Below are 27,876 nucleotides of genomic sequence, written 5' to 3'. Positions count from 1 at the left end.
GTACTAAAAGGAACCTTTTAAACTTCGGTTACACGATAAAGCAGTCAAATCTAAAGGCCGTAAATTCAATGAAATACTTAGAATTACAATTACGAACAAGTTAAAGTGGAAGAAACACATAGAAACTGTTGTGGGCAAGGCAAACCAAAGACTGCGTTTTATTGGTAGGACACTTAGATAGTGTAACAGATCTACTCTTGCTCGTCCTCTTTTAGAATACTGCTGCGCGGTGTGGGATCCCTGATGGCTCTAAGCAATATGGGACTTAACATCTGAGGTCATCAGTCCCCTAGACTTAGAACTACTTAAACCTAACTAACCTAAGGACATCACACACATCCATGCCCGAGGCAGGATTCGAACCTGCGACCGTAGCAGCAGAGCGGTTCCAGACTGTATCGCCTAGAACCGCTCGGCCACAGCGGCCAGCGTGGGATCCTTACCAGAGAGGATTATGGGAGTACGTCGAAAAAGTTCAAAGAAGGGAGCACGTTTTGCATTATCGCGAAATAGCGCAGAGAGCGTCACTGAAATGATACAGGATTTGCGATGGGCATCATTAAAACGAAGGAGTTTTTCGTTGCGGAGCAATCTTCTCACGAAGTTCCTATCACCAACTTTCTCCTCCGAATGCGAAAGTATTTTGTTGACGACGACGTACATAGGAGGAACGATGGCCATGATAAAATAAGGGAAATCAGATCTCGTAAGGAAAGATATAGGTATTCGGTCTTTCCGCGCGCTGTACGACATTGGAATAATAGAGGATCGCGAAGGTGGTTGGATGAACCCTCTGCGAAGCACTTAAGTGTGCTTTGAAGAGTATCCATGTAGATGTAGAAGTAGAAGTAGACAATTTCAAAATGTTTAGCCTTCCAGATCCCCCGACCTAAATACATTTGACTTCTGGTTGTGGGGACATATGGAAGATCGTGTCTGTCAACGGTGTGTCCGGACTCTTCTTGACGTGAATGGTAGCACAGGACGACATATTGCTCTGATTACACCACACATGATTTGAGCAACTGTCGATCATGTCACGTTACGTATGTTGTTGAGTCTGGAGACTATACTGAACACATGTTGTAACTTGTGACTATAGATTTCAACGTGCTGGAACCATCGTTATCATGTGTTCGATCGTTCCTCCCCTCTTCCTGCAACCACGCCAAATTCTGCCAGCTTACAGCTCCATGTTTTCAGAAGTGGAACTATAATCTTTCATGAGCATACTCCGCGAGTGCACCGATTAATGAAAATACTTAAATGTTTCCGTGTTCTACGATGTATACAGCCCGCACTGCAGCACTTGGAACACCGTCATTTTAATCAAATCACCCGGTATTATGGGAGGAGACTTTGTGCTTTCGTGCCTTCTTAGTTTTTATTTTATTACTTGCTCGATTTTCGTTAAATATCTCTAATGTTCCATTGTGACTTGGATTTCTTTCCCATGGGTGTTATTCACGAAATAGGGCGGCTATATGAAAGCGAAGAATGATTCAGTTTGTATAATACTTGGACAAGAAAAGCCTACACTGTACAATAATTATGATCGTACATTGATGAGACAAGAAATCAGCTCTGCTGAAGGAGAAAAATACAGTTGTTTTCGCTATATTTGCTACTTACAAGGGAACCTCCCCATCGCACCCCCTTCAGATTTAGTTATAAGTTGACACAGTGGATAGGCCTTGAAACACTGAACACAGATCACTCGAGAAAACAGGAAGAAGTTGTATGGAACTATGAAAAAAATAAGCGAAATATACAAACTGACTAGTTCATCGGTAAGATAGGCAACATCAGGGAGAGCGTGAGCTCAGGATCGTCGTGGTCCCGTGGTTAGCGTGGGCAGCTGCGGAACAAAAGGGTTTTGGTTCAAGTCTTCCCTCGAGTGAAAATTTTACTTTCTTTATTTTCGCAAAGTTATGATCTGTCCGTTCGTTCATTGACTTCTCTGTTCACTATAATAAGTTTAGTGTTTGTGTATTGCGACCGCACCGCAAAACCGTGCGATTAATAGACGAAAGGACGTGCCTCTCCAATGGGAACCGAAAACATTTGATCGCAAGGTCATAGGTCAACCAATTCCTCCACAGGAAAACACGTCTGATATATTCTATACGACACTGGTGACGGCATGTACGTCACATGACAGGAATATGTTGTCGACCCACCCAACTTGCACACTTGGCGAATGGGTAAAAAGATTCTTCTACCTTGCCCAATTTAAGTTTTCTTGTTGATGTGATAATCACTCCCAAAAAAGTGATGAAAACATAAGAGTTTGTCACATAAACTGCAACAAATGAATGCAACAGTTTCACAGTCGCTCAGTTTTCCCTGTGCTCTGTCAAAACATATGTTTTTAACGTTTTCAAATTTTTCCGTGTGTAGACCGTCAAATCCTGCATATGTCTAAGCAAATCTGAACATGCCCTGGAATTTAGGAGAGCGAAGTTGATTTCGTGTGAGTGCCTGAACTTTGATAATTGTCTGAAAATAAAAAATTAAAATTTTCACCCTATGGAAGACTTGAAGCTAGGACCTCTCGTTCCGCAGCTGCTCACGCTAACCACGAGACCACGGTGCTCCTGAGCTCACATTATCCTTGATGCTGCATATGTTGCGCATGGACTATTCAGTTTATGTATTATGCTTATTTTTTTCCTTGTTCCACACAATTTCTTTCTGTTTTCTCCATTGATCTGTGTTCAGTTTTTCAAGGCCTATCCACTGTGCCAACTTATAACTAAATCTGAGGGGGGTGCGATGGGGAGGTACCCTTGTTAGAAATAAAATGAAATCACAGTGGAAATGGTAATAATAATAATTTCGTGTGGCTCAATGGTCGAATGCGAATGTTTCGACTCGTTGCCACTTTGGCGACTTCTTTGTCCCTAAGCTACCTCCGTTATCCAACCACGGAAAAGGGGACCTACAATTTAACAAGGCATACGAATCCTGTGACGACTCCTCACATCAGTGAAAGGCGAAGGTTAGATTAAAGGCAGACTGAGAATTTCCGTAAGGGGGTTCAATCCCGCAATCTCTGTTTTCAGACACGTGCGCTACCCACTAGAGCACGAAGCCCGACTAACGCAAAAGATAAAAACGCCCTATGTGTTGCCTTTTAAATATTGTTTGAATGTATATATTTTTCCTAGGAAATAAATGTCAATGTTTTGAAACTGTTGGTCGACATTAAATGTCCTCTTGTTCCACTTCTCAGCAGCATGCCATAAAAATTATCACGAACGTCCGTTATAAATCTTGATTTAGCCGTTCGTAAACTTAGATAATTCTGGTACAATATTTCGACAGTACCACATAACCTCACTTCAACCATTCAGTGCTGGGCTGAGCGAAGTTCGTTGAGTTGATGTTCCATCTATTGCGAACATTGTTTGATGGTGACGTAGCCATCCTTTCTGTTGTCCTCCAGTGCCTGTTGACTTTTATTCCTTTCTTCTTTATGTGATTTTACATCTACTTCTATGATACATCTATACTCCGAAAGCCACCTTACGCAGTAGATACGCAAGTGATAAGCATCTCAGCACAACGATACAAAGTATTTTAGTTCGGAGTAAGAATATCTATATCCCGTATCTAAGGAAATCTCATAAACAATTACTCAAAATGACAATCACAAACGCATTATTTATTTTGCCGCCAACCGGTTTCAACCCGCGATGGGGTCATCTTTAGGGCAATTTACACTGTAAAGTTATAATATTAGTAAGTAATCATGTATGTAATCTACAAGCAATTAGTCAAAGTTACATAAATAAACAGATTATCATATCCATTTGGTCGCTCTCTGGAGTCGTCACCCTGCCTGTGCACGGTTGGTAACTATGCATGGTTGGTTCTCTGCGTGAGAATAACGGCCAACAACACGTGGGCAGACGGTAACGCCCTCCACGGTGACCAACAGTAGTTACATGCTTAAGCAAGAAACCGTAAATTTTAAAGTTTGTTCCAGTTGTAATATAAAACATAAAAATAATAAATAATAATTATAACTAATCAAATCTCGAGAAATTTACAATTATTTAAAATTAAGGTAACTGTTGTCCCATTCATTTTTCACAGCATTTGTGGATAAAGCAGAGCCCTCTCTCTCTTGTGGTAGGGACGCCGTTGCCATGAGCGATAGTATATATCAAGCGCCCCCTAGCCTGTGTGGTTGGGACGCTGTCGTCATGGTAGCCGCTTCGTGTAAGTTGTCTGCTGTAATATCTTTACGCGGCGTTCGTTGTTTTGGTAACGGCGTACCATAACGATTCTTCAGCCATGTTGTTGTCAGTCCATATGGTCTTCTGCTGCGGCGTTATCTTTGCACAGCATGCGTTGTCGTGGTGTGTTCTGGCTGCTATCCATAATAATTAGTAAAAACTTTAAATGCAGTTTATTCTGCAGCGAGCGACCAAATGGGTATAAAAATCTGTTTATTTATGTAACTTTGACCAATTGTTTGTAGATTACGTACATGATCACTTACTAATATACTAACTTTACAGTGTAAATTGCGCCGAAGATGACCCCCATCGCGGGCTGAAACCGGTTGGCGGCAAAATAAATAATGCGATGTTGACTGTCATTTTGAGTAATTGATTATAAGTAAATTAATTGCCGTTATCTCCATACAACCATGTTGTCTAAAAAAAATCTCATGAAGCTTCTCACTCAGAAATCGCATTTGAAAGTTGATTGTTTGTGGGAAGATGGTGCTGTGCCTCACGTACCAGCACATGTGGAAATCGACTTCACCAGGATCGTGATCCATCAAGACTATGGTTTATCGTCCCAGCGTTTATTTAATGAGTTTTCTGATGTTTCACCAGAACATTGGCTGGCACTGACGAAGACTAACCCTATACTGCTGGTGGCGAACTGGAGTCGAGCCCACGGTCAGATGTTATACAGTGTCGTCAAGAACAGTAAGAAGAGCTTGTGAAAGTGTTGCAGGGTAGGTTGTCCTCAGAAATAATTCTCAAGAAGAAAATCGATATGTTGCGCCGCTTCCTAGTAATTTAGCATTGAAGTTAGCGAATGAGGTCTTCGTGCGCGCTAATTTAGGCAGCCTGGCAGAGGCGCTGTCGCAAAACTTGTTCTTCTTTTGGTTTCCTCAAATCAAAAAGACGTAAGTATTCCTCACCTAGCTTAAATTTATCAGTTCCGAAGAAAGGAACATTTTAAATGGTAATGAGCATTTCAATATGTGGTAAGCCACAGACCCACAGATGTCTGTGCGTTACCGCATTTTAGCCCGTGCAAGTGCTTAGATTTGCGCGCACAGCGACCTGATTCGCTAACTTCAACGCTAAATAACTCGGGAGCGGCGGAACGTACCAAATTTTTTTCTTCGCAATTATTTCTCAGCACAACCTCCTCTGCAATACCCTTACAGGCTTTGCACGCTGTTTCTGACCATCCTGTACAGCTAGTTTTAAAAATAAGCAGAATTTTGCACTCGATAAAATTCTGTAACTCAAGAATTAATAATACCTATCAAATACCCATAATACATTCTAGAGCAATTAGAGGTGTAGAAAGCAAAAAATTACAAATGCTGGTCAAAATGCAACCACGTGTCTCATAAAAACAAAAACAATAGAAAATACCGGAAACTGCTTATGGAAGTGGCTACAGCGCATTCCTTCGTGTAATTCTAAAACCGGTCACTAGATAGCAACACCGACGAAAAGCATTTTGTGTGGACACTACTATGAAGCTTTAACACTTTACCGTACTAGAAAATGTCAGTAAATGTTTGCCCTTTTCAGCCCTATAGTCTATGGTGTACACCAAATTTTCATTAACATTACGATGAATGTATCACTTGCATTGTTCAGTAAGTATATGGAGGCTGGTCTCTGTTGAAATTGTTGTTGTTTATGCGAATCTCGGCCGCTTCCTTTATAACAGAGTCCCAATATGTAGACACATGAGCCAACACTTTTGTATTTTCGAACTGTAGTTTATGTCCGTTTTCTAGGCAATGCTCCGGTATGGCCGACTTGTCAAGCTCCCTTTGTTGTATATGGCGCTTGTGCTCATTACAACGCTCCGCAACCGTGCGAATTGTCTGTCCAATGTACATGCTGCCACATTCACAGGGTACACCATACACACCGGATACTAAGAGCAATGTCGTTTTTTCACAGGGCGCAACATATCTCGTATCTTGGGGGCGGGACGGAACACTGGTCTTAGCCCATGTTTCTGCAGCAGACGTCCCAACTTACTGCTAGTTGCTCCACAGTATGGCAGGAATACAGTCCGTTTGGCCTCTTCTGTTGATTCACCAGGTGTCTTTCGTCGGCGGCCCTTGAAAGCGTTTGCGATGTCTCTTCTGCTGTATCCATTTTCCCCGAAAACACGTTTTAGGTTCTGCAATTCAGACTGTAGATGGTCTTCGTCAGAAATAATCTTGGCTCTATGAACCAACGTGTTCAGGACAGCTTTCTTGTGTACAGGGTGGTGGAAACTATTGGCGTTCAAGTAGCGATCAGTGTGTGTTTGTTTCCGGTACACTGAATGACTAGGTTGGCCTCCTGCCTTCCGCTCAACCAAAACATCCCAGAATGGTAGCTTTCCGTGCTTCTCCACCTGGACAGTAAATTTAATGTTGGGATGGACACCATTCATATGATCGACGAACTGCTCTAGTGTATCTTCACCATGAGGCCATATCAGGAAGGTGTCATCAACGTATCGTAGAAAGCAAGATGGCCGTAATGTCGCAGTTTGCAGAACCTGCTCCTCAAAGTGCTCCATGAAGAAATTTGCGACTGCTGGAGACATTGGTGATCCCATGGCTGTGCCGTCAGTCATCTCATAATATTCATCACAGTACAAAAAGTCCGTTGTCGTTAGGACGTGACGGAACAACTTAATGATTCCAGATGGAAATTGTTGGGCCAAAAGATCCAGCGTATCTTGTATTGGAACCCTAGTAAAAAGTGACGCAACATCCAGGCTAACCATTAGGTCGTTTGGGCCTATCTTCAGTCTCTTGAGTGTCTCAATAAATTTCTGCGGCTTGACGACGTGGTGTTCGCAATGTCCCAATTTTGGTGCTAGTAATCCTGCCAGATGTTTAGCAAGTCTGTAGGTGGGCGAACTGATTGCACTAATAATGGGCCTCAGGGGAACACTTTCCTTGTGTATCTTTGGTAATCCATAAAGCCTGGGAGGTCTGGTGGCACGAGGCTTTAATTTCTTCACCATTTCATCTGGTAAGCCTGAATCCTTCAATAACTTCCTTGTCTTTCCGGCAATGGCCTGTGTGGGATCACGACTAAGCTTGCGGTACGTGGGGTCTTCTAATAAATGTAGCATCTTCAGGTGGTAGTCTGCAGAGTTCAGAACCACGGTGGCATTCCCTTTGTCGGCTGGCAAGACAACCAAGTCTTCATTCTCACTTAATAACCGTAAGCAACGTCGTTCCTCCTGGCTAATATTAGATTTTGGTGGCTTAGCTTTCGCCAGGATATGGCTGGTAGGTAGCCTGACGTCCTCAGCTGCATCGTGCGGAAGATTCCTTATGCACTGCTCTATTCCACTAATTATATCCAATATTGTCAGATGTCGTCAGCTTTGTTAATGTGAAAAATCAAAAGACTGTATGATATACTAAAATGTGACAGAATATATTGACGTACCAACAAAAATTCTGCAACAACAATCTTCAAATTTAATTAGATCAATTCAACTATGAGGACCTAAAATGTGAGAATTTCAGCTTCAAGAATCAGACCCCTAGACGAGAGGAACTGGAGCCAACTCTACGAGGAAAGATAAGTAAGATTGTAACCTTCGCTCATCTCCAATTTTCATAAAAGACTAATGTGGACCACAGCTGCAACTAGGAAGGACGGGGGTAGATTACAACCCTACACTGTCATATCAGCAATAAATATACGGAGACAGTCTACATCACCAGCTTAGTTAAGAAGTTGATACCCTATACTGTCATGTTAGCAACCTCCAACAACTTGAAACTCATTGCAATCACAAAACAGTCATAAAACTTTTTGCACAATAGTACACTGGTTTGCTGCATAGTTAGTTACGAGAAGAGCGAGTGACATCTCCAGTAGACAGTGGTACGGTACGACGGCAGAGCGTCTGTGCAGAGACAGACCTTGCGGCCGGTGAAGGAGCCGGCGCGCATGGACCTGGCGCTGGCGTTCCCCGGATGCAGCGCCTGCCGCAGCATCGCCAGCGGGCCGTCCAGCAGCTGCAGGCACAGCCAGCGCAGCTCCGCCCCCACGGCCGCCGCCAGCCGCCACTGCGCCGCCAACGCCGACCGCCGCCCCCGCACCACCAGCTGCGCCACCTGCACCGCCCACCACAGCGGCAGCCGCACCGTCGCCACCACCGCCACCCACCACCACACCCTGCACACGCAACAGCCACGCCCCCGTTCACGCCACTTACGTCCCTCCTCGATTACACAGAGGTGCACTGATACTGGAATACACACTCTTTACTAGCGTTTAATTCGCTACACGGGGTCCGCTGTTGTTCACGATTTGGATTTTTTTTTTTTAACTTTGACAGCATTCCCTGCCTGCCACAGTCGATAGTTACCATAAAGGAGCGAAATCATACGCATCATGAGTCTGTGAATTTTGAGGCCCGTGAGAAAGATGGATCGCGGCACATATGTCACAGCATGTGACGCTGCAGGTCTTACGGCGGGGACCGAGTAACTACCCGGTGATTGTAGTTAAACTTTCCCTATTTAACACGTTATAACATGGAAACTAATTACCGTACGACTACCAAAGTTGGTAGCATTAATTTCCAGAGTATGACTAGCATGATTTCCATGCATCCGTCCAGGTCCAACGATAGTCACCAGGTGCCGTGTTCAGTCATGGTGATTCTTAGTCTCACACACCTGACCGGTCGCAAGGCACTTGTTGACGTGTCAACGTGAGCCTGGACAAAAGGAGCAGGGCATTATTGGTGAAGCTCTACGAGGGGCGTATGAAAAGTCCGTGCAAAGACTGAGAGATGGCACCACCCATCGAGGTCATGTGTAGTTAGTAGCATCTTTGAAAAGAACATACACCAAGTTTCAGCCATATTGGTCTATTTATTTATGTTTGGCATTCGTGTGAATCAAGGAAACGAGTGATTGACAAAAAATGGACCAAAAAGAATTTCGTGTGGTGATTAAACATTACTTTATGAAAGACAAAATGCCTCAGGAGACTAAAGAGAAGCTTGATAAACATTATGGTGACTCTGCGCCTTCGATTAGATCAGTTTATAAATGGTTTCAACATTTTCCCAGTGGCCATAGGGGCACAAGTGATGCTGAACGTTCTGGACGCCCTGTGGAGGTTACAACTCCAGAAATCACCGATAAAATCCATGATATGGTGATGGATGAGAGAAGAGTTAAGGTGCGTGAGATTGCTAGTACTGTGGGCAGCTCGAATGAACGGGTACATAATATTTTGCATAAGCATTTGGACATGAAGAAAGCTATTCGCAAGATGGGTTTCGCGACTGCTCACGCTTGACCAAAAACGGAATCGTATGAAATGTTGCAAGATGGGTTTGCAGCTGCTCAGGAGGCGTCGTTTCGTCACTGTGGATGAAACATGGATATATTACTATACTCCTGAGACCAAACAACAATCTAAACAATGGGTTATCAAGGGAGAAACTGCACCAAAAAAAGCGAAGACCGTTCCTTCGGTCGGAAGGGTTATGGCGACTGTCTTTGGGTTCAAATGGATCTGAGCACTGTGGGACTTAACTTCTGAGGTCATCAGTCCCCTAGAACTCAGAACTACTTAAACCTAACTAACCTAAGGACATCACATACGTCCATGCCCGAGGCAGGATTCGAACCTGCGACCGTAGTGGTCGTGCATTTCCAGACTGTAGCGCCAAGAACTGCTCAGCCACTCCGGCCAGCTGTCTTTTGGGATTCACAAGGGATAATCCTCATCGACTATCTGGAAAAGGGTAAAAATATTACAGGTGAATATTATTCATCGTAATTGGACCGTTTGAAAACCGAGCTGCAAGAAAAACGCCGGTGATTGGACCGCAAAAAAGTTCTTTTCCATCATGACAATGCATCAGCACACACCTCAGTAGTTGTGGTCTCAAAATTAATGGAAATAGGATTTCAACTCGTTTCACATCCCCCCTATTCTCCAGACTTGGCTCCCTCAGACTACTATTTGTTCCCCAATTTGAAGAAATGGCTTGTGTGACAAAGATTTTATTCAAACGAGGAGGTGATTGCATCAAATAATAGCTATTTTGCAGACTTGGACAATTCTTATTATTCGGAAAGGAACAACAAATTAGAACAGCGTTGGACGAAGTGCATAAGTCTAAAAGGAGACTATGTCGAAAAATAAAAAAGTTTACCCCAAACATGCAAGTAGTTTTTATTTTTGCATGGACTTTTCAAACGCCCCTCGTATTATCAAAACAACGGTAATGCTAAGCAGCTGCACTTCGAGAACATCGTCGGCTGAAAGGATAATGGAAGGGTCCTCTTTCTCCACCTGCTGTGCAGAGCATGAAGAAGAAGTTCGAGTCAACTGGAGAATGGGGTGTCACTCCGGGAACAGGCCGACGACAGGTTGCGCCACAGGTGGTTGATGAAATTGCTGTTGCTATGACGGACAACGCTGCGCGCAATTCCCGATCGTCAGGCAGTGCGCGTGCTGCTTCACGACAGTTGAACATTCCGTGGTCCACTGTATAGAAGATGCTTCGAACCATTCTCAAACGGTATCCGTACAAGATCCATATCCTACAGCAGCTTGCATCACAGGACGCACAACGACAGGATTGAAGTTGACGACGGCTGGCCCTGGACCATCCTATGGACAGACGAAGCTAATTTTTCTCTGACGTCAGGTGAACACACGGAACAGTTTGGGCATCTTCACCTCCAGTCACTGTGCAAGAAATTCCTCTGTATGGTGAACGTGCTACCATATGGTGTGGCTTCACGACTACGCTCATCATTGCCCCAGTCTTTTTTGAACAGGTTGGGGCTCAAGAAGCAAAGACGTGCTGTGTGACTGGACAGCGTTAGGTAGTTTTACCGGTAGGGGGAGGCGGGACAGAATCAGATCTGGCAGTCCTAGCAGGGGCGCAGAATCACCTCGGTGGGGCTCTGCGGTTGACGTTCGTACAGCGGACGTGACGAACAAACACAATTTGAAAAGGCGATACGATAGGCTGATAGAGTAGGGTAGTGGAGTGAAGCGGAATATGCGACCGACCTGAGAGACGCCCAGAAGACGGCGGGCGGCGAGATGGCGCGCAGGGCGTCCGCCGTGGTGATGTGGGGGCGGCGCGTCTTGGTGGTCAGCTCCTCGCACCCGGCTGCCGCCCACGCGCCCGCCACTACGGCCAGCAACGCCGGCAGGTCCCTGGGGGCGGCGCCGCCCTTTGGCTCCCAGCGGGCCACCGCCGCCCGCAGAGCGTCCTTGCTCGTTTCCTGCAGCGCCGCCCACAGCGCGGGCAGTGCGCGCAGCACCGGCGTAGGCGGCGCGGGAGGCGGCGAGGGGGCGGGCATCGGCGGTGGTATCTCGTCGTCCTCCTGCAGCAGCGCCGCCGCGCACACGGCCGACACCATGTCCAGCAGCCGCGGGCCCTCTGCCTGCACAGGTAGGTTCTCTCTGCACTCTGTCCCACTGTGGGTAATCTCAATGTGTGTAAATGATTGTGTGTACGTTCCCCATCTCCTTCTATACCACTGGATCGATTTCAGCCAAATTTGGTACACATGCTACTTATTGTCTAGAAAGAATTACTGTGGGTGTAAGTGCCACCCAGCTCCCGTAGTGTGGGGTTGAAAAGTATTAATAATGCCTGGCATCTAGGCTTCCCTGCACGATTGGCGTGTTGTTCAGAATGAGCACACTGAGCAGAGAGTAATGAAAAGTGCAGGTGGATAGTCAGAGGGGGATGATGAGATGACGGAGAAAAGGTGGAGTAGGAGATAGATAGAGAAAGAGGGGAGTAGGAGGTGGACAGAGAAAGATGGGGGGAGGAGATGGACAGGGAGAGGGAAGAGGAGATAGAGATGGGGAGAGTAGGAGATGGACACAGAGATGGGCTGGAGGGGATGGGCTGAGGTGGCAGAGGAGATGGACATAGAGAGGGGGGAAAAGGAGATGGACAGAGAGATTGGGAAGGAGGAGACTGATAAGCAGCCGCATTGGTTGTGTATTACAAAACATAGTGACATTACTCGTACAGCATTACTATGTTTTGTAATATACAAAATTCGCCAATGTGGCTTTATCTGGTGTCAAAAAACGGCTTTCTATGATCTTCAGACGCTCCCTTTTCGGCCGTTATGAGGTATTTCAGGTTATACAAGACGTCTGTGTGACATTTCTGGATGTATAATGTTTGTACATTTGTAGTTTCACGATCTGTCTCATAAATCTATAAAATTTGCATGTAACCAAAGACTATAATGTACCTCCTGTTGAGCTGATACTGCTATTGCTACCATGTTCTGTAGTTCTCAACGTTTTGTACTACTATGGTGGGCTCAAAAGTGCAAATTACTCATATTATGGTGTAACTCTTCCAGCCGATCGTGCCAATAAGTAATACATTGTTTAGAGTTCTATTTACCTGTAAACAGTGTACTCTCTATTGATTTGATTTGTTCGTTTTAGGCTTGATAATGGTCATTTGACCGACACTAGTAGCGAAGAGCATTGTGCAAAACAAAGGACAGCTAAAGTTTCACCAGAAATTTCAACAATTATTTGGCGGCTTAATACCCCCACCTACAAACATACATATATCATTAACAAAAGTCTCTCTCGCTCTCTCCCTCTCCCTCTCTCTGCCTACCAAGTCTTAATTCGATAAGTCCTTCATCATGCCAATACCGCTTGAATTTCCATTTCACTAAAACTTCACCGCCCTTCCAAATCCTCGAAAGCTATGGACTCAGCCTTCCCTTCCGTATCCATCTATTATCCCCCACTGGGATCCTGTAGGATTAACGTTCTGTCTCTCCTCTCCCACAAAGAACACCTTTCCGTTTGCTACACTTCCCACAAACTTGCCACCAAACGCCATATCGTATCATTCCTTATTATGAACAATCAAACTTGTAAGCCACCAATGCAGTCTCTCACATTACACCACCTTCCCTTACAGGATCTCGAAATCACACCAGAGATCTACCGATCCCTGCAGAATACTCTGCTTCCTCTCTTCTCACCCCACCACCTTCAAGCTCTTCTCCATCCCCTTTCAATCACGTTGGTCGGAGTCCTGTTCCTCAGCTCTTCCATACACGTGCCTTCCAAAACATTCTCCCTTCGATAACTCTATTGACCTATTACTCATGTCCTGTGAAGTATCCCACTTTTGTAAAGACTACACTGTTTTACGTAAAAATCTTTGTATTATAATCGCCCTTAATACATTTAAAAATATATACATATCAGATATTTTTACGGTTTAGAAGTTAAGCTTGTACATTTGAACGGAATTCTCCGTCGGTTCTGGGCAGATTATGACAGTAGTATTAAAACAGAGAAGCTTTTCTGGTGCTCTGCAGTTTGATCATGAACTGGCTGTCGGCTACTTAGACCAACGTCAGGTGACAACTGAACGTCGCAACCACAGATAAAATAACGCGCGACTTACATAGAAATTACTGGTAAGGACAAATAAAATACAAATAATTACGAGATACAGTTAACGAAGGACAGTATTGATTTTTTTATGTAGATAAAGTAACATTTAACAAAACAATAGGAAGTTGATTTTAGTTACAGGATGTATATACAGCCACATCGGTTGCACGCAAGTTTTGTCAGTTGACCATGGTTTCGATTAAACTAGGGCAATCTTCATCAGCATACAAAATTACATTTATTCCACGTAATTTTTTATTCTGATGAAGATTGTCCTACTGCAATCGAAAGCATGATCAATTGTCAAAAATTGTGTGCAACCGATGTTGTTGTATATAAATCCTGTAATTAAATAGCGTACGGTTGCTGGTTCACAGCCAATCAAAATGTTTAAAATTTGAAGTTGATTTTAGGGTGGTAAAATTGGCATAATTGACAATTTAACAACGAGGAACCAGAAAATCGTAATTGCCTATTTCAGAAAAAATGGTGGAATTCTTCACTTGTTCTACAAGGACAGCGTTCATAAGTTTTAAAATATCAAATAAAACTTCCTTTTCCTCTCTGTCAAACCTAGTCTCAGTTACGCTAACGCTGTATTGGAATTGTACAAAATGGTTCAAATGGCTCTGAGCACTATGGGACTTAACATCTGAGGTCATTAGTTCCCTAGAACTTAGAACTACTTAAACCTAACTAACCTAAGGACATCACACACATCCATGCCCGAGGCAGGATTCGAACCTGCGACCGTAGCGGTCACGCGGTTCCAGACTGAAGCGTCTACAACCGCTCGGCCGCAACGAGAATAGTACACTGAAGAGCGAAAGAAACTGGTACACCTGCCGAATATCGTGTAGGGCCCCCGCGAGCACGCAGAAGTGTCGCGAAAGGACGTGGCATGGGATCGACTAATGTCTGAAGTCGTGCAGGAGGGAATCGACACCACGAATCCTGCAGGACTGTCCATAAATCCAGTAACAATACGAGAGGGTGGAGATCTCTTCTGCACGTTGCAAGGCTTCCCAGGTATGCTCAATAATGTTCATTCCTGGGGAGTGTGGTGGCCAGCGGAAGTGTTTAAACTCACAAAAGTGTTCCTGGAGCCACTCTGCAGCAATTTTGGGCGTGTGGTATGTCGCATTGTCCTGATAGAATTTTCTTAGTCCGTCGGAATGCACAATCGACATGAATGGATGCAGGTGATCAGACAGGGTGCTCACGTACGTGTTGACTGTCAGAGTCGTATCTAGACGTATCAGGTGTCCCATATCACTCCAACTGCACACGCCCCACACCATTACAGAACCTCTACCAGATTGAACAGTCACCTGCTGACATGCGGGGTGCATGGAATCATTAGGTTGTCTCCATATCCGTACACGTCCATCCGCTCGATACAATTTGAAACGAGACTCGTCTGACCAGGCATCAACAGTCCAATGTCGGTGTTGACGGGCCCAGGCGAGGGGTAAAGCTTTGTGTCGTGCAGTCATCAAGGTCGTAGGTTGTGTTCCAAAAATGAACAGCATAGAAACAGAAGTTATGATTATTTCTGCAGGACGTGACCATGATTTTGTAGAACAATGCTCAAGCACGTACTGTGCAAGCCGTTACTGATTTGTTTGACTGATAAGACTGCTATGTGGTATACCACCTACTGCACTCCCCTGACTTTAGGCTTCGTGAGTTCAACTCGATTTCTAAACTGAAGGAAACACTTCACGGTGTTCGCTTCAGAACTACTACAAATTCGTCGGGTAATAGACCGCACCGCTCGAACTGTCAACACAACTGGCACTACTAAGAGTATGCTACGACTTCCACATCACTGGCAACGGGTTATACACAATGCTGGTGACTACTTTTAAGGGCAGTAAAACTTTGAAACACGTATCTATTTTGTACTAGCTGTAAATAAATACACTACTGGCCATTAAAATTGCTACACCACGAAGATGACGTGCTACAGACGCGAAATTTAACCGACAGGAAGAACACGCTGTGATATGTAAATGATTAGCTTTTCAGAGCATTCACACAAGGTTGGCGCCGGTGGCGACACCTACAACGCGCTGACATGAGGAAAGTTTCCAACCGATTTCTCATACACAAACAGCACTTGACCGGCGTTGCCTGGTGAAACGTTGTTATGATGCCTCGTGTAAGGAGGAGAAATGCGTACCATCACGTTTACGACTATGATAAAGGTCGGATGTAGCCTATCGCGATTGCGGTTGCGGTTTATCGTATCGCGACATTGTTGCTCGCATTGTTCGAGATCCAATGACTGTTCGCAGAATATGGAATCGGTGGGTTCAGGAGGGTAATAAAGAACGCCGTGCTGGATCTCAACGGCCTCGTATCACTAGCAGTCGAGATGACAGGCATCTTATCCGCATGGCCGTAACGGATCGTGCAGCCACGTCTCGATCCCTGAGTCAACAGATGGGGACGTTTGCAAGACAACAACCATCTGTAGAAACAGTTCGACGACGTTTGCAGCAGGATGGACTATCAGCTCGGAGACCACGGCTGCGGTTACCCTTGATGCTGCATCACAGACAGGAGAGCCTGCGATGGTGTACTCAACAACGAACCTGGATGCACGACTGGCAAAACGTCATTTTTTCGGATGAATCCAGGTTCTGCTTACAACATCATGATGATCGCATCCGTGTTTGGCGACATCGCGGTGAACGCACATTGGAAGCGTGTATTCGTCATCGCCATACTGGCGTATCATCCGGCGTGATGGTATGGGGTGCCATTGGTTACACGTCTCGGTCACCTCTTGTGCGCACTGACGGCACTTTGAACAGTGGACGTTACATATCAGATGTGTTACGACCCGTGGCTGTACCCTTCATTCGATCCCTGCGACACCCTACATTTCAGCAGGATCATGCACGACCGCATATTGCAGGTCCAGTACGGGCCTTTCTGGATACAGAAGATGTTCGACTGCTGCCCTAGCCAGCACATTCTCCAGATCTCCCAGCAATTGAAAACGTCTGGTCAATGGTGGCCGAGCAACTGGCTCGTCACAATACGCCAGTCACTACTCTTGATGAACTGTGGTATCGTGTTGAAGCTGCATGGATAGCTGTACCTGTACACGCCACCCAAGCTCTGTTTGACTCAATGCCCAGGCGTATCAAGGCCGTTATTACGGCCAGATGTGGTCGTTCTGGGTACCGATTTCTCAGGATCTATGCACCCAGATTGCGTGAAAATGCAGTCACATGTCAGTTCTAGTATAATATATTTTTTTAATGAATACCCGTTTATCATCTGCATTTCTTCTTGGTGTAGCAATTTTAATGGCGTGTAGTGTAGTTGCCACTATTATAGTTCCAACCCTCGTACATACCTAAGACTCGTCAAAATCTGTGATTAAAGGGCTGACTGTCGCCTTGTAAGTCGGCTTACATTCCTATAGACGACAGCAACGTCGGCAATTTAACAGGAAGCTGCGAGTGCTGGAGGTGCGCAGGCGTGTTACCTGCAGCAGGTGGTGCAGGCGGATGACGACGACGCGGCCGCCGGGCAGCAGGGCGACCTGCCAGGGCGAGAGGTGGTGCGGCAGGAACCTGCCGGCCACGTCGCTGGCCGCCTGCTGCGCCCACGGGTGGTCGACGGCGGGCGCGGGCAGCGACGGCGCCGCCACCACGTGCGCCTCCAGCTGGAACGCGTCCTCCTCGCGCCACGCGTACCGCCCCCACGCCGTGGTCAGCGCGTAGCGCAGCCGCGGGTAGCGCAGCCCGCCGCCCGGCTCACACAGCTCCACCAGCCGCTCCTGCCAGGAACACACAAAACGAGACACAAATACACGGAAGCCGCTCAATATGTAACGGAAAAAATTTTCTTTCTCGTCGAATTTCAGTCGAAAAAACGCGGAATTTCTTGTGGGATGTGGTAGAATATTTCCGCTTCACCCCCCAGCGGCGCTAGAAGTAGCCTTCGAAACGGTGTCAGTAACTGACGTGCGTCCCAACCAGAGAGCTGTCATTGAGTTTCTTTTGGCGGAAAATCGGAGCCCAGCAGATATTTACAGGCGCTTGCAGAGTGTCTAGAGAGACATGGCAGTGAACAAAAGCACATTAAGTCGTTGGGAGAGGCGTCTGCTACGAGGGTCACTCCAAAAGAAATGCACACTATTTTTGTAAAAATACAGCTTTCATTCTGCATGTGTTAAAAGTTTTACAGTGTGTAGATACATCCTTCCCGCTTCTTTTCAAATTTAGTTCAACCTGTTCCCTTGAGTGGCGCCGCCACAGCATGTCTTAAAGTTGGCTGCTACACTTGACGTTTGTCAGAAGCAATACAGCAGGTCAGCAACTGGAAGCAGTTAATTCCATAAATTATCTGGGAGTACGCATTAGGAGTGATTTAAAATGGAATTATCATATAAAGTTGATCGTCGGTAAAGCAGATGCCAGACAGATTCATTGGAAGAATCCTAAGGACATGCAATCCGAAAACAAAGGAAGTAGGTTACAGTACGCTTGTTCGCCCACTGCTTGAATACTGCTCAGCAGTGTGGGATCCGTACCAGATAGGGTTGATAGAAGAAATAGACAAGATCCAACGGAGAGCAGCGCGCTTCGTTACAGTATCATTTAGTAATCGCGAAAGCGTTACGGAGATGATAGATAAAATCCAGAGGAAGACTCTGCAGGAGAGACACTCAGTAGCTCGGTACGGGCTTTTGTTGAAGTTTCGAGAACATACCTTCACCGAGGAGTCAAGCAGTATATTGCTCCCTCCTACATATATCTCGCGAAGAGACCATGAGGATAAAATCAGAGAGATTAGACCCCACACAGAGGCATACCGACAATCCTTCTTTCCACGAACAATACGAGACTGGAATAGAAGGGAGAACCGATAGGGGTACTCCAGGTACCCTCCGCCACGCACCGTCAGGTGGCTTGCGGAGTATGGATGTAGATGTAGAAGCAACGTGCTGTTATAGAATTCCTGTGCTGTGAAAGCTAGACAGTGGGAAACATCCACAAGAGGTTGAAAAAGGTGTATGGAGTTGCTGCTGTCAACCGCAGTACAATTAGTTGGTGGGGAAGCAGGTTACGTGATGAAATCGGGAACGACAATATTGAGGTTTGTCCTCGCAGCGGCAGGCCTCAATCACAAAAGTCGGATGGACAACACTGAAACACCCGCCATACAGTCCTGACCTGGCTCCATGTGACTATCATCTCTTTGGGGAACTGAAAGACTCTCATCGTGGAACAAGGTTTGAAGATGATGACTCCCTTGTGCACGCTGCCAAACAGTGGCTCCAACAGACTGGTCCAGAATTTTACCGTTCGCGTATACAGGCGCTGGTTCCAAGATGGCGTAAGGCAGTTGACAGGGATGGAAATTGAGAAATGAAAATATTGTTCCTAAATTATGTATGAACACACTGTAAAACTTTCACACATGTAGAATAAAAGATCGATTAAAAAACGTGGTGTGCATTTCTTTGGGAGAGACCCTCGTATTATCGCAACAAGCTCGTGCAAGCCTGTCCGTTCCCCCATGGAGCGGCGCCACACCACCTCTCCTCCGAAGAATAAGGTCAAAGCTGTACCCACAGCCGGTAAAGTCATGACGATGGTCTTCTGGGACTCTGAAGAGGCTATTCTGTATGGTGTCATCTCTTATGGCGCAACGATCTACTCTGAAGGTTATTGTGCTACCCTCAGGAAATTAAAGAAACGACTTTAGCGTATTCGTCGCCACAAAAATGTAAGCGAACCTTTCTTATCCATGACAACGCAATGCCTCACACAAGTCTCCACACCCGAGAGAAGCTCACAGAACTCCATTCGACTGTTCGTCCTCCCACCCCAAAGCCCGGATCTCGCACCTTCCGACTTGCATCCATTTGGCTCAATGAAGGATGCACTCCGCGGGAAGCGGTTCTTGGATGATAGAGGGGTTCTTCGTGCATCAAGACATTGGCTCCGACGTCGACCAGTAGAGCAGAACCATGCAGCATACAGGCTCTCCCAGTAAACTGGCGTAAGGCCGTCGCATTGAGCGGAGATGGTGTTGAAATATAGGGTTTTGTAGCCATAAGAGTTGGGAATAATGTGACGTATTGTAATCCTGAATAAAACCAACCTGCTTTCGGAAGAATAATGTGTGGCATTACTTATTGAACGCCCCTCGTAGTATCTGATCAAAAGTATCTGGCCACACCTATCTTACACGGAAGTGACCACTAGTTACCACAGCAGGCGGACATGCAAGTATGAAAGGAGCCGACGAGTACTGTGTTGTCATTGGAGAAGCAGTAACAACAGAATGGGTTCGTCAGGACAGCTCAATGACTTCGAAGATTGTCCAGTCTCTGAAAGTCACCTGAATAAAAAAGCCATCACAGACATTTCAACCCCTCTAAATCTGCCGAAGTCGACTGTTGGTGATGTGACTGAAGTGGAATCGCAAAGGAACAACCACAGTAAACCAGGACCACTTAGATATCGTGTGCTAGCAGACTGGGACTATCGAGCACTGGAGGGTGCCTGCAAAAAATGCCATGAAATCAGCGGAAGGAACTACTCGTGACTATCAAAGAGCTACCAGCAGTGGAGACACCACAATGACTGTCCGTAGCGATTTAGACAGGGATACAATGGCCGAGCGGCCTCTCACAAGCCATACAATTCTGTTGTCAGTGCTAAATGATGCATGTGGTGGGGCAAAGAGTGGCGCCGTATGTGACAACACTGCGGACTCGATAAAATAGAGGAACGGTTCATAGGCAATGACAGATTGTATCAGCATAACAGGGCACCCTGTCATAATAAAACATCTGTGAGGCAGTGGTATGTGGACAATAACAATCCTGAAATGGACTGACCTGTACAGAACCCAACTGGACCCAGTGGATCACTTTCTGGATGGTTTAGAACGCCAAATTCTCTCCAGGCTCCAGCGTCCAATATATCTACCTTCTCTGGTTTGGGCTCTAAGAGAAGTAATGGGCTGCCATTCTTCCACAACATTCAGACACCTCACTGCATGTGCATCCAACAGACTTGAAGCTGCCATAAGGACAAAGGCGTTGGCAACCCCATGTTAATGTCTACTAAATGGTGTATGGATATTTTTATCGTACGTGGTCTTGACAGAGAGAGTCGGAGGAGATGAAAGGAGAACGATGGTCGAGGAGGCAGTGAGTCAGAGTTGTAGCCTATTCGCAATGTTATTCAATCTGTAAAGGAAACCAAGGGGAAATTTCGAAAGAATTAAAATTCAGAGAAATGATATAAAAACTTTCAAGTTTGCGATCTAGTTTGCAATTCTCTCACACACAGCAAAGAACTTTCAAGAGCAACTGAACGGAATGGAGAGTGTCTCAAAAGAGGTTGTACGGTGAATCTCAACGAAACGAAACAAACAAGGGTAATGGAATGTAGTCGAAGAAGAGATGAAGTACGTGCGTCAGACAGAAAGTTCAAAATAATGTTAAGAGAACATAATAATATACAGATTTTTCTTCTCTGCTGGGCCTGAAGCTTGTGTAAGGTCATAATGTGACATCTTCTTCCTACTTTTGACAAAATTAACTGCGAATTGTTTATTTGTTGTTAATTACTTAAGTTCACGAGAAGCTTTTTTCGGCATATGTGCCATTATCCAAGTCTTCCTATTGACATTACATTTATCATTATTCTACGTCTATTTAACAGTATTATAAGATTTTTATCTTACATTATACTTAATATTGAGTGGAGTTATCTTGGGCTGTAAGTTCTTTTATGTACTGTTAACACGGGCCACGTATTTACTTCCTACAGAAGCATAATCGTGGAACTTTGGTTATTTTTTGACGTAAAATGACAAATCGTCCCAATGATGCTTTATGTTTACAAGAAAATTATGTCTTAGGTAGTTAGAGAAGTTCTTTGTCGGAGATATACAATATATAGATGCGCGACCTTAATGTTGTGTATTGCTTTTTATCTATCGCGTTGTGTTTATCCTTATGTTGAAGTCCGTCCGTCCATTAAGGATGTCATTCGTACGTCACACATAAACATTATCTGGAAACCTATACTGATATAAATAAAAAAGAAAGGGGATAAACAAAACACAACAAACAAAAAACGATAGACAACACTGAGATCGCAGGCCTATATAATGCACAGTGCAGTATCTCTGACAAAAACATCTCTAACTATCTGACATATAATTATTTACCTGTGAACATAAAGCATCATTGGAACGATGTGTTATTTTACAACTGTCAAAAAAATAACACGCAATTTCATAATTATTCTTCTATACAAAGTAAATACTGTTAAAATTTTGTGTTGTGAACAGCTTTACTTAATAACTTGAATGGGATTTAAATATTCCTGTCTTACAGGCACAGATTGTTTTACGCTCTTAGACGCAAATGAAGTTTTAATCATAGCCGTTAAGCGTTTATGTGTAGACTTTTAACAAACCAGTGTTTTTGAATGAAAATGAACTTGTGTTATTCCTAAATAATCAAAGAGATTATAGGCCTAGGTGTGCTACTGCGTAACTTAAAATAAACTGAAGTTTCGTACATAAATGAAGTGTAAATTCTGAAATTAGCGTATTGCGACTTTCGTACGTCGCGTTAGGAGTCAATTTGTGAATTTCGACTGTGGATTCGGCAAGGGCGATAAGCGTTGGTTTACTGAAAGGGAAATCAAACTGGAATACAAGGAAATACAAAGCAAATGTCTGTCTACATGGTATTCGTGGAGAGCTTGACGTAATTTAACGTAGATTAGTGAAACCTGCGAAACCCGCGGAAGATACTACTGCTCAAGTAAAAGAGACACCTAAGAAAGCGTTAAATAATTAGGCTACCTTAAGGCTGACAGCAATGCTTTAGTTGTATTGACTACGAATATGACAAAGAAAACATTGCAGAAAATAATGCGTTTTAATACATGTCGAGAAGTATGGGCAGAATTGCATAAATCATTTGACGGTGTTTTTGAAGATAAAGTTGATGACCTTCGTTAATTAATGTTCTGTGAAACATTCTAATGGTGATGTAGCAATCACTTATAATGTTGGAAAACTTGTGGAGTCATCTGTAGCAAGAAATGGCCAAAAATGTAGAAAAAAACCTCGAAGTATCGCATTTATTTTTAATTTGTAAAATTTTAGATACGCTACCAGATGAGTAATATTCATTCAAATGGATGCTTATGTCAAAAAGGGATAGATCTATTGATAGCCTGACAACTCAGTGTTGTCCACACAAAAAAGCTTTCTCGAATAAAGCAGGAAATTCTACATCTCAAGAGATGCTTGTAAAGTAACTCATTGAAAGAACTCTCTAAACACCCGTAATGGAAAAAGAAAATCATTTGTCATTATTGTAAAAATCCAAACCATGTGATCAAAAAATGCCGAAAGTGGATTGCAAATAATCGACCACAAAAACCTCAGGAAAGAGATATGTAAGAAGCTGCTGAAAGTTGAAATACTAACTTTGTTCTCTTCGCTGAAACTTCTATTGTAATGTCGTGCCGACCGCGGTGGCCGTGCGGTTCTGGCGCTGCAGTCCGGAACCGCGGGGCTGCTACGGTCGCAGGTTCGAATCCTGCCTCGGGCATGGGTGTGAGTGATGTCCTTAGGTTAGTTAGGTTTAAGTAGTTCTAAGTTCTAGGGGACTTATGACCTAAGATGTTGAGTCCCATAGTGCTCAGAGCCATTTGAGCCATTTGTAATGTCGTCTGAGAGTAAGAGAGAGAGAGAGAGAGAGAGAGAGAGCTGATTTGTGGACAATGGGCAACACGTCATATCACCAATACTGACAGTTTTTTCAGGGGATTAGAATCAGTTTCTACGACACGTTTAAGGCTGTTGGCAAGACCAGCAAAGATATGGAAGCAGCAGTAAATGAAAAGTGGCGCAAAATCACCTTGAGTGATGTATGGTATATAAAAGCACTCCGTCAACAGGCTACAGGTGGCCCATCGGGACCATCCGACCGCCGTGTCGTCATCAACTGAGGATGCGGGTAGGAGGGGCGTGTGGTCAGCACACCGCACTCCCGGTCGTTACGATGGGTTTCCTTGACCGGAGCCGCTACTATACCGTCGAGTAGCTCCTCAATTAGCATCACGAGGCTGAGTGCACCCCGAAAAATTGTAACAGCATATGGCGGCCCGGATGGTCACCCATCCAAGCGCCGGCCACGCCCGACAGCGCTTAACTTCAGTGATCTGGCGGGAACCGGTGTATCGACTGCGGCAAAGCCGTTGTCTGATGTATGGTATACACCAAAAATTAAAAACAGATTATTTTCTTTCTTAGCGGCACAGGATAAAAATACAGAAAGTACATTTCTATCCACAACAGAAAGATGTTATTATAAAACAAAAGCACTCCGTCGTCAGGCCACAAGTGGCCCATCGGGACCATCCGACCGCCATGTCATCCTCAGGTGAGGATGCGGATAGGAGGGGCGTGTGGTCAGCACACCGCTCTCCCGGTCGTTATCATCGTTTTCTTTGACCGGAGCCGCTACTATTCGGTCGAGTAGGTCCTCAATTGGCATCACGAGGCTGAATGCACCCCGAAAAACGGTAACAGCGCATGGCGGCGGGATGGTCACCCATCCAAGCGCCGGCCACGCCCGACAGTGCTTAACTTCGGTGATCCCACGGGAACCGGTGTATCCACTGCGGCAAGGCCGTTGCCTATTTTAAAACAGGACTATTTAAATTAATTATGAGAAGCATTAAACCTCCTATTCTTGCTGAAGCAAATGACATGAGTCGAGTAAACATACTACAATCGTATCATGAAAGATTTGGACATCAGAATAAGCGACATGTCAAAATGTTAATCTGCAAGATCTTAGGGATATACGTGGGACTGAATTCTGAGCTCTGTAAAGGCTGTACGTACGGTAAAGCACATCGGCTTCCATTTGGCATATGGAAGAGAGCTTCTGAACAAGGAGAGCTGAGTCATACGGATGTCTGTTGTCCTTTTCAAACTTCCAAGTCTGGATATAGTACTTTGTTTTATTCAAAGATGATTACAGTAAATTTCGAGTTTTTTACTTCGTCAAGGAAAAATCACAAGTTTTTAATAAATTAAGACAATTTATGACAGAAACAAAGACTGCTAGGCATGCAATTAAAAACCTCTTAAGCTATAAAGGAGGAGAGCTCAATAAAAAACAGACAATGGAAATTCTACAGACGGAGGGTGTAATTCAACGTTTCGTTATGACATACACTCCACAGCAAAATGGATGCAGTGAAAGAGAAAATCGTACTCTTGTTGCAATAGCCAGGGCTATGACGCATGCTCACGGAAACATTCCTCAGTCGCTTTTGCGCTAAAATGATCAATTCCGCAGCATACTTCCTGATCTTGCAGTATTCTAGGAATGTCTCCATGCAAAATATGGTGTCGAAAGAAGCCTGGTTCAAATGGCTCTGAGCACTATGGGACTTAACTTCTAAGGTCATCAGTCGCCTAGAACTTAGAACTACTTAAACCTAACTAACCTAAGAACATCACACACATCCATGCCCGAGGCAGGATTCGAACCTGCGCGGTTCCGGACTGAAGCGCCTAGAACAGCTCGGCCACTGCACCCGCCAAAGAGAATATGAACATTGCACAAATAGACGTGACTACTGCTTTTCTTTACGGTGATCTCAAGCAAACAAGATTTGTGACACCGCCTGAAGGTCATAATGATGGTCCCAGAAAATTATGTCGACTAATGAAAAGCTTATCTGCCTGAAACAGACACCCCGTTGCTGAAATGAGACATTCATTCACTAATTATGCCACGGAACTAGGATTTAAGAGAAGCGAAGCTGACTCTGACCTCTTTATATGAGACAGAACGGTTCTTACAAGATTTTCTTCGTACTCTGTGTTGATGAAGGATTGATTGCGGCCAATCATGATAGTGAACTTAAAGAATTTATTGAAGATCTTGAAAGAGAATTGAAAATAAAATCAAGCCCAATTGTATAGGATTGGAAACTGATAGAAAAGAAGATCGGTCAATTGAATTCACTCAGACTCACTAGACCAAAATGGTTTTGGAGCGCTTTAGCTTGAGTGCTTGTAGAACTGTTATGGACTGATTTACAAAAGCGGTGAAGACAAATGTATTCTTGAATTCTGATGCCGATCATGGAGAGGATTTAGAGACTGGAAGATTTAGCTCAGGTGTTCGTTGTCTGTACTTCGGTGCACCTGTCAGTTGAATGAGTCAGCGACAAACTTCATTTGCAATGTCTACTACAGAAGCTGAGGTTGTAGCGGCTAGTGAAACAACACAAGAAATTGTTTGGATCAAGAGACTTTCAACTCTTGTTTTATCAGCTAAAGGATTCCTAATCATTCTTACGAGCGACAATGAGGCTGCAGTTTGACTCGCACCGAATCCTGAATTTCGCCGACGAACAAAACATACTCGTCTCAGCCACTCCCTTGTTCGAGAGTTAGTTATACCTGGTCAAATTACTGTTTCAGCGGTAAATACACAAAACCAGCTTGAGGGTTTATTAACAAAACCAGTGAAAATTCCTAGCAGATCAAAACTGTGTGCCGGACCGAGACTCGAAATCGGGATCTTTGCCTTTCGTGAGCAAATGCTCTACCACTGAGATACCCAAGCACAACTCACGACCCGTGCTTTACTTCTGGCAGTAACTCGTCTCCTACCTTCCAAACTTCACAGAAGCTCTCCTGCGAACCTCGCAGAACTATCACTCCTGGAAGAAAGGATAATGCGGAGACATGGCTAAGCCACAGTCTGGGGGATGTTTCCAGAATGAGATTTTCACTCTGCAGCAGAGTGTGCGCTGATACGTAGCTTCCTAGCAGATCAAAATTGTGTGGCGGCCCGAACCCGAAGTCGGGACCTTTGCCTTTCGTGAGCAAGTGCTCTACCATCGGAGCTACTCGAGCATGGCTCACGACCCGTCCTCACAGCTTTACTTCTGCCAGTGCCCCCGGCACACAGTTTTGATTTGTCAGGATGTTTCATACCGGCGCACAGTCCACTGCAGACTGAAAATCTTATTCTGGAAACAAAACCATTATTTGCTGTCCGACTACGAGAGCTGTGCAATAATGTGAGAGTGTGTAAATTATTTAAAAAATGGGGGAGCGTGAAAGTTTTCTGTTGTGAATAGTTTTATTTCATATCCTGAAAGACATTTTAATATCTATGTCTTACGGCAGAGATTGTTTTACACTCTTTGCCGCAATGGAAATGTTTATTGTCGTTGTTAAGCGTTAAGGTGTTGATTTTTGATAAACTAATGTTTCTGAACGAAGAAAAACTTCGGTTATTTCTAAATAATCGAATACATGACCTGTGTCAACAAATTAGCACGTAAAAGAGCTTACGTTCCAAGTCGATTTATGGACGTCACTGCATCTAAAAGTTATGACGACTCTAATCTATGACACATCGCTAAATGATAATACTTACAACCATTTTCTCGTAGATTTTCTGAATGGAACAGCAGGGCCAGTGAATTCTGGGATATTAGCTTGTGTTTTCCTCAGGTCGGGCAATGTAGCGAGGCGTGGCATCTGCAAGTGTTCGGGAGTGGGTTGACAACAACGGATTTCCGAGAGGTTCTCAACAGAAGTTCTCATAGCCAGCAGTGGCGCGAGTAAGCAGCTTTGATTGTCTCTGAAGCCAGAGTGCTACAAAAGCGCTTTTCAAAGCTGTGCTACCCATAAGAGGTCCTGAGAGATTTGAACAAAGCTAATAGGTGTTCCAAAAGACGGAAGCAGGAAAGCAGGGCCACCGCTATGTTCCCGCTAACATCGTGGGAAGTGAGCTGCATCTATGCGCACAGGTATCTTTCCGCCAAGCCTAAGGCGTGGACCGGTATTCAGTTTGTTAACAGAGAATGCAAAAATTCTGGATGAGAAAATTCTGCAGGCTGCCATAACAGAAAATATATTGTTTTCTTTTAATACTGAAAATCAGCCAGGTCATTTTTAATTACATGAAATTAATTAAATTTTTATTTCATTGATAATGAAATCTCAGCTACATTAATATATAGCAGTGTGAATAATTATCGACTTAACAATTGTACGATTGTGATGGATTCTGTCCGAGCTTAGAATCGGTTGATTGGTCTATTGTGTGTTGAGCTTGCGAGTGTGGCAGGCACCTTGCACTAACGACTCC

General features: G+C 44.5%; 1 protein-coding gene across 1 annotated transcript in view; it reads right to left on the bottom strand.

Annotated features, from left to right (window-relative positions):
* Positions 1-27,876, bottom strand: part of LOC124595907 — a 135,507-nt gene that overhangs the window by 48,502 nt on the left and 59,129 nt on the right. The window contains exons 4-6 of the mRNA XM_047134818.1: positions 17,182-17,475; positions 11,286-11,665; positions 8,159-8,414 (exon numbers count right to left, since the gene is read on the bottom strand). Of these exons, the coding sequence (XP_046990774.1) occupies positions 8,159-8,414; positions 11,286-11,665; positions 17,182-17,475 (930 nt within the window). The remainder of the gene's footprint in view (positions 1-8,158; positions 8,415-11,285; positions 11,666-17,181; positions 17,476-27,876) is intronic.

This window comes from Schistocerca americana, chromosome 2 (genome assembly GCF_021461395.2).
Source record: "Schistocerca americana isolate TAMUIC-IGC-003095 chromosome 2, iqSchAmer2.1, whole genome shotgun sequence".
NCBI lineage: Eukaryota > Metazoa > Arthropoda > Insecta > Orthoptera > Acrididae > Schistocerca > Schistocerca americana.
Note: the sequence above shows the minus strand (reverse complement) of the source record. Positions and strands in the feature narration are given on the sequence as shown.